A 13,390-nucleotide genomic window follows, 5' to 3' on the forward strand; every position below is an offset into this window, starting at 1 on the left:
GCGTGGAAGGGGCAGGGGAGAGGGGGCCTATGGACACCCCCGACTCCACCTGGGCTCCGGGCTTGCCTCGCACCGCAGGTTGGCGAGTGAGGGGGCGACCCTCTGGAGGTCACGGAGCCCAGCGTGGCTGGCACACTGTTAGGTGCAGGCCCTACGGTGGGACCTGTGCCCTGTCTTGGCTCCTCCCCCGCCCCGCCCCTCCCGGCCCCGCCCCGCGCGGGGGGGTGGGCGGGGCCCGCGGGGAAGCGCGCCGACCTCCCAGCCAGGTGCAGCGCGGGCTGTCCGGTGGCGGACGCGGCTGGGAGGAGAGTTTGGGTCTCCTCCTGCCTGTGCTGCGTCCCTGCGCCCTCTCGGCCGGATGCCCGGGACACTCAGAACCCAGGTAACCGAGGGCGGGACTCTCCCGCGGCACGCGTCCTCCCGCCTCCCTGTCCACGCGCACCCCGCCTCGGCGGTCGCCCCCCAGGCTCCCCGGAGCCCGCCGGCCGCTCCCCGGACGGCTCTTGGAAAGTTTGCGCCCGGAAGGCCGTGCACCGGACGGCGGCGAAATGCAGCCACTTTTGCCCCCGCGCCCTCCGCCCGGGAGCCGGTGCGGTGGGGTGGCCGCTGCCGGTGCACAGGGTCTCCGCTGAGATCGGTTGAAAGTTTGCTTTCTCGCTTTTCCCATCCTTCACTCTTCTGAGCGTTTGCGTCCCTCCCACGGGTCCCTCAGTTCCTTTAAAAATATGTATATATCCTTAGATGGGGACGGCAGAGTTGGCGATTTCTTAAGGGATGTTTACGTTTGTGCTTCCCGCCTCCTCCGGCCAAGATGTGCGATAGGAGACTGGGCTGAGCCAGACAGGGTGCGGGTGAGGGGGCGGCCCTCTGCCGGGCGTGGGGTGGGGGCCGGGCGCCGTCTGGGCCCTGCTGAAGTGGGTGCCCAGCCACGGGGAGTTCTGGGCTTCTGTCTTGTCTCCCGCAGGTCACAGCCCGGCGGGGCATCCTCGGCTCCCCCAGCACTCCTCGAGATGAGCACTGGGGAGAGGGTGGGCAGAGGCAGGGATCTAGAGCGACCTCTATAACCCTTGACGATTTGAACAGAATGGGCTTCCTCTTGCCTTGGCTGCGAGGAGGGCTCAGCTGTGTGTGGGAAAGGGGATGAAAGATGGTCCTAACCACGCAGAAGCAGAGAGGACAGGTGGGGGAGGTCAGGGGATCAGAGAAGAGCTAACAGCACTCACATGGACACTTCCTTGATTTCATCCACACCCCCTCCCCAGTTAACCGGTGAGGTAGTAGGTCTTATTCCATTGTCAGATGAGCGAAAAAGGAGGCTCCAAGAGGTTAAGTAACTTGCTGGAGAAAAGTGGTGGACCTGGACCACAAACCACAGTCAGATGGTTGGTTCTCCATTTTGCTGGGCCCCTGATCAGCAGGGGTTCATTTCTTCTCCCTCTCCCTTGAGTTTCTTCCCCTGAAAGGGGTAGGCCCAGAGAGTGCACCTCCAAGAAGAAATAAAATCTGGTCAGGAAGCTCCTCCAAGAGAGGGCCGGCTCCTTGCTAAGCTAGGAGGTCTGCAGGAGGCGAGGACCTGTTTTGTTCACGTCTGTAACCATAGTACTTGGCACTCGGAAGGTGCCCCACAAGAATGGAATGAATTAACCTGAAATAGCAGAGACTCTTTTCCAGCTGACGGATCTTTGCCCTTGGTGAACAGAAAGGGCATTCTTAAAAGTCAGACCAGAAAGGTGCCCAATGCCATCACTGAGGGTCCTTGAAATCCTTACCCCACTTGGTTCTTTTAAGCCAGTGAGCACATCCATAATCCCATGTGCCTTTCCAGACAGCCAAGCTTTCACCTTACCCCCAATCTACTTCTTGTCAGGCTAGGAGAAGCAGCAGGAAGTGGGTTCCATGCCCAACTTGGCCCTGCTCTAGGTTGGAGGCAGAGGACCCTTGGCCCATCTATACCAAAGTCTTACCCATCTCTCCAGGAAATCTGATTTGGAAACTCTAATCTTCATTGCCTCTTCCCTGATCCTTCCATGGGGCAATCATGGATTCAGGTTGGATCTGTGGATTCATGGATTCAGGGAAGAGGACTTGCTTTTCTGAGCCTCAATTGCCTCATCTGTAAAATGGAGACAATAGAATCTGCATGGCTTTACACGAGAGTGTGTGGTCCAAAGGGCTCTGCAAGCTGCAAAGCAGACTGTGAGAGATGATTTTTCTTCCCTCACGTGTTTGTTAGCCTGACCTCCCCAGGTGGGCTGTATATTCCTTCTGGGAAGTGATCACACATCTTGGTATCCCTCTGAGAGCTCTCCTCATTGTGAGCACACAGTAGGTTCACAGGAATGGAAGAGGAATTGCTAAAATTGGTGAAAAATCCACCCCCACCCCCATGTAAGGAGAGGGGACACTCTACAATACAGGGGAGGGTCTAGGAGGGACGGGAGAGGTCTGAGATCCAAGACCAGGAATGAGTGGGAAGGCAGGGCGTAGCAGACCTTCCATGGCAGTGCCCTGAAGACTTTTGAGGCTCTGCCAGGAACCTTATAACCTTGGACTCCTTAGCAGATGTGGTGTCTGCTTTGGCCTGAGGACAGACCAGGACACCCAGAGTTGGCCAGTTCTGCTCCTTGGGGGAGACCACTGAGAACATAGCTGGGATTCAAGCCCCTGCACATCCCCACTCCCATCGCCCCGCCCACACACACACCACCGTTTCCTCCCCAGGGGTTTGTGCACGTAGGGCCCACCCAGCTTCCTACTGCCTGTTCCTGGCTCTTAACAAGAACCCAGTGGAGTATGAGCTTTAGACACAGAATATCTCAGCTGGAATAAGCCTTAGAGGTCATATCTCTACACCCCTTCCCTGCTTTACTTTCCATAGCACATATCACCATCTAACATCTTGTATATTAAGAATACTGAAGAATCTTGTTTCTTGGCTGTCTTCCCTGTTAGAGTATCAGCTCCATGAGGGCAGGGCTTTCGGTCTGTTTTATTCTGCTCTATTCCCAGGAGTCAGAGCAGTGCCTGGTGTGCAGTGGGTGCTTAGTTAATATGCGCTGAGTAAATGAATACATCCAGGCCATGCTTCCTCATTGTACAGTTGGGGAGACTGAGGCCCAGAGATAGGAGTGACCTCTTGAAGACAGAGCTGGAGCTTTTCTTGATCGGACTCGAGTTAATTCTAAGCTGGGTCTCTGTCCCCTGCACCAGGTTGCTAGGGGTGCTTAGGAGCTGCCTTGGAAAGAACCTTCAGACCAGCTGCCTCCAGTTACTCAGAGGGGCAGCTCCTAGCTGAACAGATCACCATCCACATAGAGTGATTTGAGAGAGCAAAGGGGGGAGCGCTCCCGGTTAGACCCCCCGTCCCCAAAAGAAACCTCCTAATGCTGCTTTCCAAAGATGGGTGGTGCCTCTATTAGTGGTGAAAACAGTGCCCGCTCCAGGCAGCCTTTTTAAATTCCCCCGGAGCACTGGACGACCCAGGCGGACAAGCCAAGTCCCTGGCAGCCCTGGGGAAAGAGGTGGAGCTTCAGATCTGCTGGGCCAAGGATAACAAACCAGTCTGAGAAGACGCAACCAGATGTGTGGGCCAGGAAGAGCGAGGATATTATTCTGCCCAAGGCGCAGGAGAAAGTGGGGGGCTCTGAGGCCTCACTTAGGAATCTGATGAGTGGTTTTCTGGAGCCCCCAAGAGCTTGAACTTCTGAGGCACTGTGTCAGGACAAGCAGGATGGAGAAGCTTGGGTGTGTGTATGGGCGGGGGATAGGGTAGAAGCTGGAACTATCTATGGGATAGAAAATATGGGAGACACATCCACAAACACCAAGCAACTTCAGTCTCCCTCCCCACCCCATCATTCTGCTGGCCACTGTTGTTTCTGTAAAGGACTTTTGTCTGTGTTCTAAGGGAAAACTCTAGGCCGTGTGGAATTGATTGGAGGAAAAGATACCTATGGCAAGAAGACCTCCCAAAGAGGCTATTGCAGGAACAAAGACAGGAGATGGGGTCCCTGGAGGTGTCTTTCCTCCTCACACTCACTGGGAATGTAGACCCTTCCTTCTTTCCTAACTGCTTGGAGGAGCAGGGTTACATTTTTTTTTTAAATTTATGTATGTATGTATGTATGTATGTACATATGTATGGCTGTGTTAGGTCTTCGTTGCTGCGCGCAGGCTTTCTCTAGTTGCGGTGAGCGGGGGCTACTCTTTGCTGCCGTGCGCAGGCTTCTCATCGCGGTGACTTGTCTTTGTTGCGGAGCACGGGCTCTAGAGCGCAGGCTCAGTAGTTGTGGTGCACGGGCTTAGTTGCTCCGCGGCATGTGGGATCTTCCCGGACCAGGGCTCGAACCCGTGTCCCCTGCATTGGAATGCGGATTCTTAACCACTGCACCACCAGGGAAGTCCCCTGAGTTACATTTTTAATAATAGTAATAAGCATGCAATAAGTGCTAGTTGGATGCCAGGCACTTTTCTAAGCACTTTACTTGTACTAGGTAGTCCTTACAACAGCCATGAGGTTGAAACCGTATCATCTCCATTTTACAGATGGGGAAACTGAGCCTCAGAAAGGTGGCATAACTTTGCCCAAGATGACACTTGCAGGGAGAGGGGGACCAGAATTAGTCTGGCTCCAGACCCTGCAGCCTTAGCCTCCATGCTATGCTGCCTCAGTCAGCCAAGTAGGCCACACAGACAGGGCAAAGAGCCTGGAGGCCAGGGTGGTCGGCACACACGTGGAGACAGGGGAAGCAGCTCCTGTGCAGTCCCCCACATTAGATCCATAGGGAACTTTGGCGTTTTCCCTGCTATTGACCCCCAAATCTTCTCCCATTGGCATTGTGGTTTGCCACATTAAGAGCTGAAATTGATGTTGGGAGAGAGACTCCAGAAGTTGGGCTTTGAAGGATGTGTAGGAGTTTACCAGCGTGTTGGGAAAACTGGGGAGGAATGGAGGCAAGGCACGTGGAGGGAACAATGATAATGCTTTGCCTGAAGATATGAGTCCGTAATAGTGACTTGTCCTGGGCTTACCTGGTGGCACAGTGGTTAAGAATCCACCTGCCAATGCAGGGGACACGGGTTCGATCCCTGGTCCGGGAAGATCCCACATGCCGCGGAGCAACCCAGCCCATGCGCCACCACTACTGAGCCTGAGCTCTAGAGCCTGTGAGCCACAACTACTGAGCCTGCGTGCCACATCTATTGAAGCCTGCGTGCCTAGAGCCCGTGCTCCAAAACAAGAGAAGCCACCGCAATGAGAAGCCCATACACCACAACGAGGAGTGGCCCCCGCTCGCCACAACTAGAGAAAGCCAGCACACAGCAATGAAGACCCAACACAGCCAAAAAAAAAAAGAAAAAAAGTGACTCGTCCTGTGTCTGAGGCCACTGTAGCTCCCCTCCCCCGATTCTTGTCCCCCAACCACTCCTTATGGGCTCCCTTCCTGTGAAGAGGGGAGACCCTGACATGAGACATAGATTATGCATTCCTGTCCCTTGCCTTCTCTTTATTACCACCATCACTACAAGTCTGGTGGCTTTCAGCAACAGTAGATGGAAAAGTACGCCTGTTGTGACATGACATGAATCAGTCCTTCACAAATAATGGATTTGCATTGTCAGTGCTAATGCCTGGACCTGTGCCCTAGTGTGTGGTCCACGGTGGGAGACATAGTGTTGGCTCCTGAGGGAAAAGGACAAGGGTGACTCTAGGTGTTATTCTGAAATTGTGCAGGATGGCAGCGAGGAGCCAACAGGCGTGAGAGATACAATCATTTTTGGCAGCTAGGGAAAAAGACAGCGTTCCCCCAAAGCAGTGATCCCAGGTGTGATTTCTGCCCATGCCCTGTCCTCTAACCCAGGGTTTATCTTACAGAGTTGTCCTTTCTTCCGTCCTTGACACCAGACTAGGACCACCCCCAGAGAGCTCCGTGGAGAACTTGCGTGATGAATTTTGCCTAAGCCTCAAATGGGCATCTTGCCTGGACACACTGTAGCCCCTTAAGATATTCTTCCTCTTTGATTATGTGGGAGCCCTGTGGTCAGGATGACCTTGGTGGGATGCATTTGGAGCCGGCCAGAGGCACAGAGCCCAGCCATCACGGGTGTCTAGATCCCAGGGGCCTGAATTCGGCTACTCAGCCAGCTTGCCACCGGTCTTTGAGTCGGTCACTGGAGTCTGGGGAGCTGAAGGCCTGGTGTGGCAGGTGGGGGGCCCTGGATTCTAATTTTTTTTTTTATATACTTTTTTTTGTTGTTGTTGGCGCTGCGTGGCATTCGGGATCTTAGTTCCCCTACCAGGGATTGAACCCAGGCCCCCTGCAGCAGAAGCTCGGAGTCTTAACCACTGGACCGCCAGGGAAGTCCCCCTGGATTCTAATTCTGACACGATCTAACTCACAGTATGACTTTGGCCCTGTCCCTTCCTGGGCCCCAGTTTTCTCATCTGTAGAAGAGACAGCTTGGCTGAGATCAGGGACTGTTGACCTTTTGGACCAGATACTTCTTTGCTGCAGGGCTGTCCTATGTTTTGTAGGATGTTCGGCAGCAGCCCTGGCCTCTACCCACTAGATGCCAGTAACACCACCTCTCACTTCTCTCCTGGCAAACAGCAATGTCTCCAGACATTGCCAAACGACCGCGGTGGGCAGAATCGTCTCTGGTTGAGAACCACGGGGTTAGATGGTCTCTGAAGACCCTCCCAGTGATTACCCTCAGGACCAGGAAGACACTTTTCTCTTTCAGCCCCTGTTTTGGAGATGTTGACTGTGTGAGAACAAGGAGCCTGTGCATGGGGTCTCCAAGGGCTTACAGGGTAGGATGTGAGCTATGAGAACAGGAAAGGCTCTGGGCCCACTGGGCCTCTTGCTGAGAGCCAAGGCCAAGGTCTCTTTGCCTCCCAGGCCTTGGGTTACATAAGAAGGTAGGGGGGTGGGGGAAGCAGGCCTGTGGTTGGCCCAGGCACTAAGGTCAGCAGCCTTCCAGCCAGTGACTAATCATCTCTACATGCCCTAAGGACTTAGCTCCTCCATGGTCCCCTCTCCCACCGCCCTGGGAGGGGACACAGGAAGTGAATCGGCCCACCCGCAGTGCAGAAGAAGGGGAAAGTGGAGCACAGCAGTGTTAGACCCAAGGGCCGCACACCCTTACCCCAACCCACCCCTGGTTTTATTTTGTTTATTCCTCCCAAGTTAGTTGTTTATTAACCGCCCATGGAAGCCCCTTCTGACCTTGTTGCTTAATGGAAGGGTGAAGATTTATCTTCTCCAGGAATGGGAGGAGTTTTCAATGAATCTTGGAAGTAAATCACTGTTCTGAGGACAACAGGCTCAGAAATTTGGGGTAGTGTTAACCCAAAATGATCGGTTTGGGTTATTCATTCTTATAGTTCTCATTGAAGGAAGAGAGACTGCTCTAGACGGCAGGTTAGATGCTGAGGAAGGAGCAGGGAGTCAGACAAGCCCCCTGCCTCAGAACCCTGCTGTCTGGGAGGACAGAGGTCAGTCTGTAATTGCAGTGCCCAGGGGAGGGTCTGGTCAGCTCCACCCAGGGTGTGAGGTAGGGCATTGGGGATGGCGGGTGGGGGCGTGCGTGGGGTGTTTTGGGGAGGTAATGGTAGCGTGCAGAGGGTTTCAACGAGGAGAGCTGGGTTTGGGTTTTGGTTTTTGCCTTTTTTATTGTGGGAAAATATACATAACATACAATTTACCGTTTTAATCATTTCAAAGTATACAGTAGTGCCATTAAGGACATTCACATTGTTGTACAACCATCACCACCATCCAGCTCTGGAATTCTTTGCACTTTACAAAATCAAAACTCCGTACCCGTTAACTCCCCTTTCCCTCCTCCCCTCAGCCTGGTAACCACCATGCTTCTTTCTGTCTCTGTGAATTTGACTATTCTGGGTACCTCACCTAAGCAGAGTCTTACAACATGTGAGTTTTTGTGTCTGGCTTCTTTCACTTAACATCATGTTTAAAGGTTTATCAGTGTTGTGGTATACATCAGAATTTCCTTCCTTTTGAAGGCTGAGTAATATTCCAGTGTGTGGATATCCCACATTTTGTTTATCTATCCATCTGTCGATGGACACGGGTTGCTTCCACCTTTTGGCTGTTGTCAGTAGTGCTGCTATGAACACGGGTGTACAAATATCTGTTTGGGTCCCTGCTTTCAGTTCTTTGGGGTGTATTCCCAGAAGTGGAATTGCTGGATCATATGGAAATTCTGTTTCATTTTTTGAGGAACCACCATACCGTTGAGGAATAGGTGTTGGAACTAGATCTTAAGGATGAACATGAGCTCTCCAGGCCTCTAAGTAGAGGAGGAGGAAGGAAAGGGGGAGGGGGAGGGCGGGAGGGCAGGAGACAAGTGGCACGGTGGTGTTTGTGCTTGGGGCTGGAGACGGGGCCCTGGACGGGTAGGGTGTGAAGGGTCTTGGACCAGGCGAGGAACTTGGGCTCCACACTGTAGGCAGTGAGAAGCACTGAAGGGGGTTTTAATCAGGAAGTGTTACAGGCCTATTATCATCTTAGATGGACAGAGCTGGGAGTGATGTCACAGATGGTCTGGGAGGGAAAGAGGCTTAAGGCAAGAACCAAGTGGGAGAAAACTGGGTAACACTGGAGCCTCGTGGTTAGGGCGGGTGGAGGGAGCAGGTCTGGGGGGTGGGTGCGCTGCACAGGGTGCCCAGGTTTGTGCTTTGGCGCTGGGTGAGTGGTGGTGAGGCTGCCGATAAGCTTATAGTAGGAGCAGCCGGTTTGACAAGATGATGAGGGCATCTCCATTGGCTTGAAGGGGCCATGGAGCCACCTGGGTAGAGACAGGATTTGAGGGCTGTGCAAAGCTGGGCAGAGCTAGGTGCCATGGAATAGGGGGAGAAGCTGGTCCAGGGCAGGGAAAGGACCGCCATCGGATGGCACGGACGACCCAGCAGAGTTGGAGGCCAGGACACAGGGAGACCTCTGCTCAGTACCGCTCAGTCCCTGCCCTGCGTATTTCATATCGATCTGCACATTTTCACTGCCAAGCTCAAGGCTCTGAGCTTGAGGCTGGGCACGAGAGGTGGCGATAGAGAGATAAACCCAAGCCAGTGACTTTAATTCATTTATTCATCCCATAAAGCTTAGAAAATGGAACTTGGCCAATACCTTTGCACAGTTAAATATTGACACAATTGGGATAGGTGCTATGCAGGAGAAATGGAGGAGGTTATGAAAGTGTGTCAGGGGACATGCTTAATCTAGGGCAGGGTTTCTCACATCGGCACTCTTGACGTTCTGGATCAGGTAATTCTTTGTCGTGGGGTCTGTCCTGTGTGTTGCAGGATGTTTAGTAGCTTCCCTGGCCTCCACCCACGCGATGCTAGTAAGTAACCACACACACCCCATCCCCAGTTGTGATCAACAAAAATGTCTCTAGACATCATTGCCAAATGTCCCCTGGGAGGCAAAGTCACCCTCAGTTGAGAGCCATTTGCCTAGGGGCCAGGAGAGACTTCTTGAGAAAATGATGGTAATCTGAGTTCTGGAAGTTAGATAAGAATCAAGATAAAGCAGGGGTGGGGAGTGGAGGGGAATATTCGGGGCACAGGTAACTGTTTGCAGAGGTCCTGAGGTGGGAAAGAGTGAGGAGGCTGGGGGAGCCGATGAGGAAGGCTTCCGTTAGGTGGGCAGTGGTGGGGGCAGGGAAGAGCGGATGGATTCAGGGATACTCAGGAGGGAACACAGGCAAGGGAGCCTCCTGGGTGTGGAGGATGAAAGTGGCTGGAAGCTGGCAAGTTACATTTTGGGCCTGTTGGGTGAGCGATACCTGGGAGTCATCCAGGTGGGGCCCTGCGCTCAAAAGAGAGGTCCGGCTGGAGATGCACATTTGGGAGTGACATGCGTGTAAATGATGAGCTTAGCCTTGGGTAGACCAGATGGCCCAGGGGGAGTGTGTGGACCAAGAAGAGAAGAGCAGAGAGGAGGGCCTAGAAGTGAGCTCCAGGGGTGCCAGCATTCAGAGACGGAGCGTTGGGAGGTGTCCCAGAGAGGGAGCAGGGAACCCGGGGAGCCCGGTGCTGGAGGAGCCCGAGGATGCTGAAGGATGGGGGCCTAGCCTGCGGTGAAGTCTCTGGAGGCTTCAGGTAAGATGAGAACTGGGAAGTGGCCCCTGGATTTAGAGTCCGGTGGCTGCCACGGGGGAGGTCAGCCTGGGATCGCTGAGGAAGGGGCAGGAGGGAAGGGAGGGGGCTGGTAGATAGCTTTTCCAAACCAGTGTCAGCAGAAGGTGAGGAGAGAGCATGGAAATCAGAAGGGAAGTGCGTTAGGGAGGGTTTTGTTTTATTTGTTTAATCTTGCTTGTTTTGCCCTCATCCTCCCTTTTTTTTTCTTAGAAAATAAAAGTACATGGTTCAGAATTCAAAAATTGTGAAGATTTCGCTGTGAAAAAGTCTCCACCCCCATCTCCCTTGGCCTCCCAGTGCCCTCCCCTCCTCAGAGGCAGCTTTACCAGTTTCTTAACATATTCTTCCAGAGATATTTCATGCACAGATCAGTAAGTGCACATGTGGTCTTTCCCTCCACATGGTAGCAACACTCTATGCGTTCCTCTACCCCTGATTTGGTCTTTTTCCACTTAGCTCTCTTGAGAAGCTTCCAGGTCAGTACATGGAGAGCTTCTTCATTCTCCTTTACAGCTATATAATGTTCCATGATATGGATGGCACGTAATTTATTTAACAAATCTCCTGTTTGGGGACATCACAGTGTCTCACTGAATCTCCTTGTGCTTCAGTCATTTTGCAGTGTTGGTGGGTGCATGTGGGGAAACGTCTCAGAAATGAAATTGGTGAGTCGGATGGTTTGTATTTTGAAAGATATCAGCAAGTTGCTCTCCATAGAATTTATAAGAATGTACACTGCTACCAGTAGTGTGCAAGGATGCTCATTTTTCTACACCCTCCGAAATAGAGTGTTACCAACTTACTGATGTTTGCCAATCTGGAAGACTGTTTGTTTGTTTGTTTATTTATTTATTTATTTATGGCTGTGTTGGGTCTCCATTGCTGCGCGCAGGCTTTCTTTAGTTGCGGCGAGCGGGGGCTACTCTTTGTTGTGGTGCGCGGGCTTCTCATTGCAGTGGCTTCTCTTGTTGCGGATCATGGGCTCTAGGCGCGCAGGTTTCAGTAGTTGTGGCACGTGGGCTCAGTAGTTGTGGCTCGTGGGCCCTAGAGTGCAGGCTCAGTAGTTGCGGCCCACAGACTTAGTTGCTCCGCGGCATGTGGGATCCTCCCCGACCAGGAATCGAACTCGTGTCCCCTGCATCGGCAGGCGGATTCTTAACCACTGCGCCACCCAGGGAGGTCCCAAAGATAGTTTCTTGATGTAGTTTTAATTTGCATTTTTCTTGCTCTGAGTAAGGTTGAACATGTTTTCATAGATATAAGAGCCATGTGTATTTCCATTTCTATGAACTGTCTATTCATATGTTTTGCCCATTTTCTATGAGGTTGTTGGCCCTTTTCTCATTGAATTAGAGGTGATCTTTGTGTATTAGGGGAAACTAGTCTTTTGTTGGGAATGTAAATTACAAGCATTTTCCCCCCCCCCCAGTTAATCAAGGAAGTTTTTTGTTTTGTTTTTTTTTGCTGTTGCTGCTATGTTTTCAGAATTATGAACGCTGATGGGAGAGATTTGCCGGGGTGTGGGGGTCCCTGGCTCAGGGGTCCCTGAGGAAGCATTGGAGTGGGTTCCAGATTGAGAGCAGGATGGGAAACACCTCTGCTGTGTAACAGGCAGAAGGGCAGGTGGGAGGACGGTGCCGGTGCCAGGGGGTTGGTGGCAGCGAGTTTCGAGAGCAAGGGCAGATAGCTGGGTTCGTCCAGGCATGGGATTGTGTTAACAAGTTATCAGAAAGTTAGAGGGCAGGAGAACTTCTGTATTAGCAAGAGAGTGATCGGATTCATGAACGCTGACACCAGAGCAAGAGGAGGGGAAGTGAGTGGATGGGTGTCCTGTGTTTTCTTAGATAGTGTGCTTGTCTGTTTGGCACGCAGTAATCACCAGACCAGGCTAACGGCCAATGTGGTGACATTTCCCCTGCGATCAGACCCCATACTCTGAAGCCCCTGCTTATCTCACTCTGTCACAAGCCAATATTTCCCCTGCCCTAAACCAATCCAGTGCCAGGTACCAGACAACTAGGGACAGCCCCGATGCCGTACAGGCCACTGGAACTGTTCAGACCAGCCAATCCCAAGCTGCTTTGCCATGCCTTTCCCACTGGAAACCCCAACAGAGGCTCTGGCCTTAGGCCTTCCCCTTGCTACTGCTTCTGCCTCTTGACCAAAGCCTAGTGCTTCCCTTGTGGTCCTGTGTGCTGTGCTGTGTCCCCTTCTCTCGGGAAATGTAAGTAATGCGTTTTTCTTTCAATGTCATTAGCCTCACCGTGTGCCATTCAGACACCTCCGTAAATTAAAATCCTATGGGTGCAGTTAAGACAAGAGGGACCCTTGGACGGGACAGAGTGTGAGGGTGAGTAAACTGCAGGTCCCAGTGGGGCTCCAGAGCTGTCACCGTGTGAGTGGTTAAATAAGCAGGCTCTCAGGGTGGACTTCCTGGAGGAGGTGGCTGGAGATGAGGAGAGGCCTCGTGGTGGGAAGGGCAGGAGCACAGACTGGGAGGCACAGGGAACTGTGTGTGGGGGGGCGGGGGGCTGGGGTGATCAGAACTGGGAGGCTGGAGGAAAATATGCAAAGAGGAGGTGCATCTGACTGTGTACGGGGAAGGAGGGAGCCGTGGGGTCAAAGATGCAGGCTGGGTCCTGTGGATGCTTCTTGAAGACAGTTTTTAAATTCCCAGTGTTAACTCCCTTTGTGAGTTCAGGGTGGGGCTGTGGAGCTGCAGATGGTGAAGGACCTGGAAATGACATGGGTCTAACCCAGCTCTGGCTTTTTGATGTCACGTTAATGAAACCCTATCCCTGGATGAACTCAGCTATCTGCCTTCACCCCTGCAGCTTGCCCCCTCCCACCCCTGTCTGCCTGTGCCACCGCAGAGGTGTTCCCCTCCTGTCTCTAGTATCCCCACCATTTGGTGCTTTCTGCCTCCCCCATGAAAGCTCCCTCCTCCCTCCGGGAGCCTCCCTCCTCCAGGATCGGATGCTCATCCCTGGCAGCTGGTTCTTCAAGTGGCATTGGATTTGAGAGAAGAATTCTTGAAGATCAAAACATGGAGAATAGAGCAGTAATGGTAGAACGGTCGGTATTGGAGCTGGGGGCCCTGGTCCACACTGCCTCAAATCACACAGAATGTGTGTGTGTGTGTGTGTGTGTGTGTGTGTGTGTGTGCTGGGGGAGGATTTGCCTATTCTAGTAATGCTGGTCTACCTCCCAGTCTTGTGTGCT

At 52.8% G+C, this 13,390-nt stretch overlaps 1 protein-coding gene across 8 annotated transcripts in view; it reads left to right on the forward strand.

The window, feature by feature from the left end:
* Window positions 1-172: 172 nt before the first annotated feature.
* Window positions 173-13,390, forward strand: part of PAQR5 (progestin and adipoQ receptor family member 5) — a 90,911-nt gene continuing 77,693 nt past the window's right edge. The window contains exons 1-2 of one of the 8 annotated variants that reach the window (XM_082383476.1): window positions 9,621-10,129; window positions 12,426-12,518. Coding sequence is in view for 1 of the 8 variants with exons in the window: in XM_082383480.1 (XP_082239606.1) it covers window positions 359-382 (24 nt within the window). In the remaining 7 variants the exon portion in view is untranslated. Of the gene's footprint in view, window positions 383-9,620; window positions 10,130-12,425; window positions 12,519-13,390 lie in introns of those variants that run through there. The other 7 variants (XM_082383479.1, XM_082383480.1, XM_082383472.1 and 4 more) reach the window with 7 other exon arrangements.

This window comes from Balaenoptera borealis, assembly GCF_965194805.1.
Source record: "Balaenoptera borealis genome assembly, chromosome: 3".
Classification (NCBI taxonomy): Eukaryota; Metazoa; Chordata; class Mammalia; order Artiodactyla; family Balaenopteridae; genus Balaenoptera; species Balaenoptera borealis.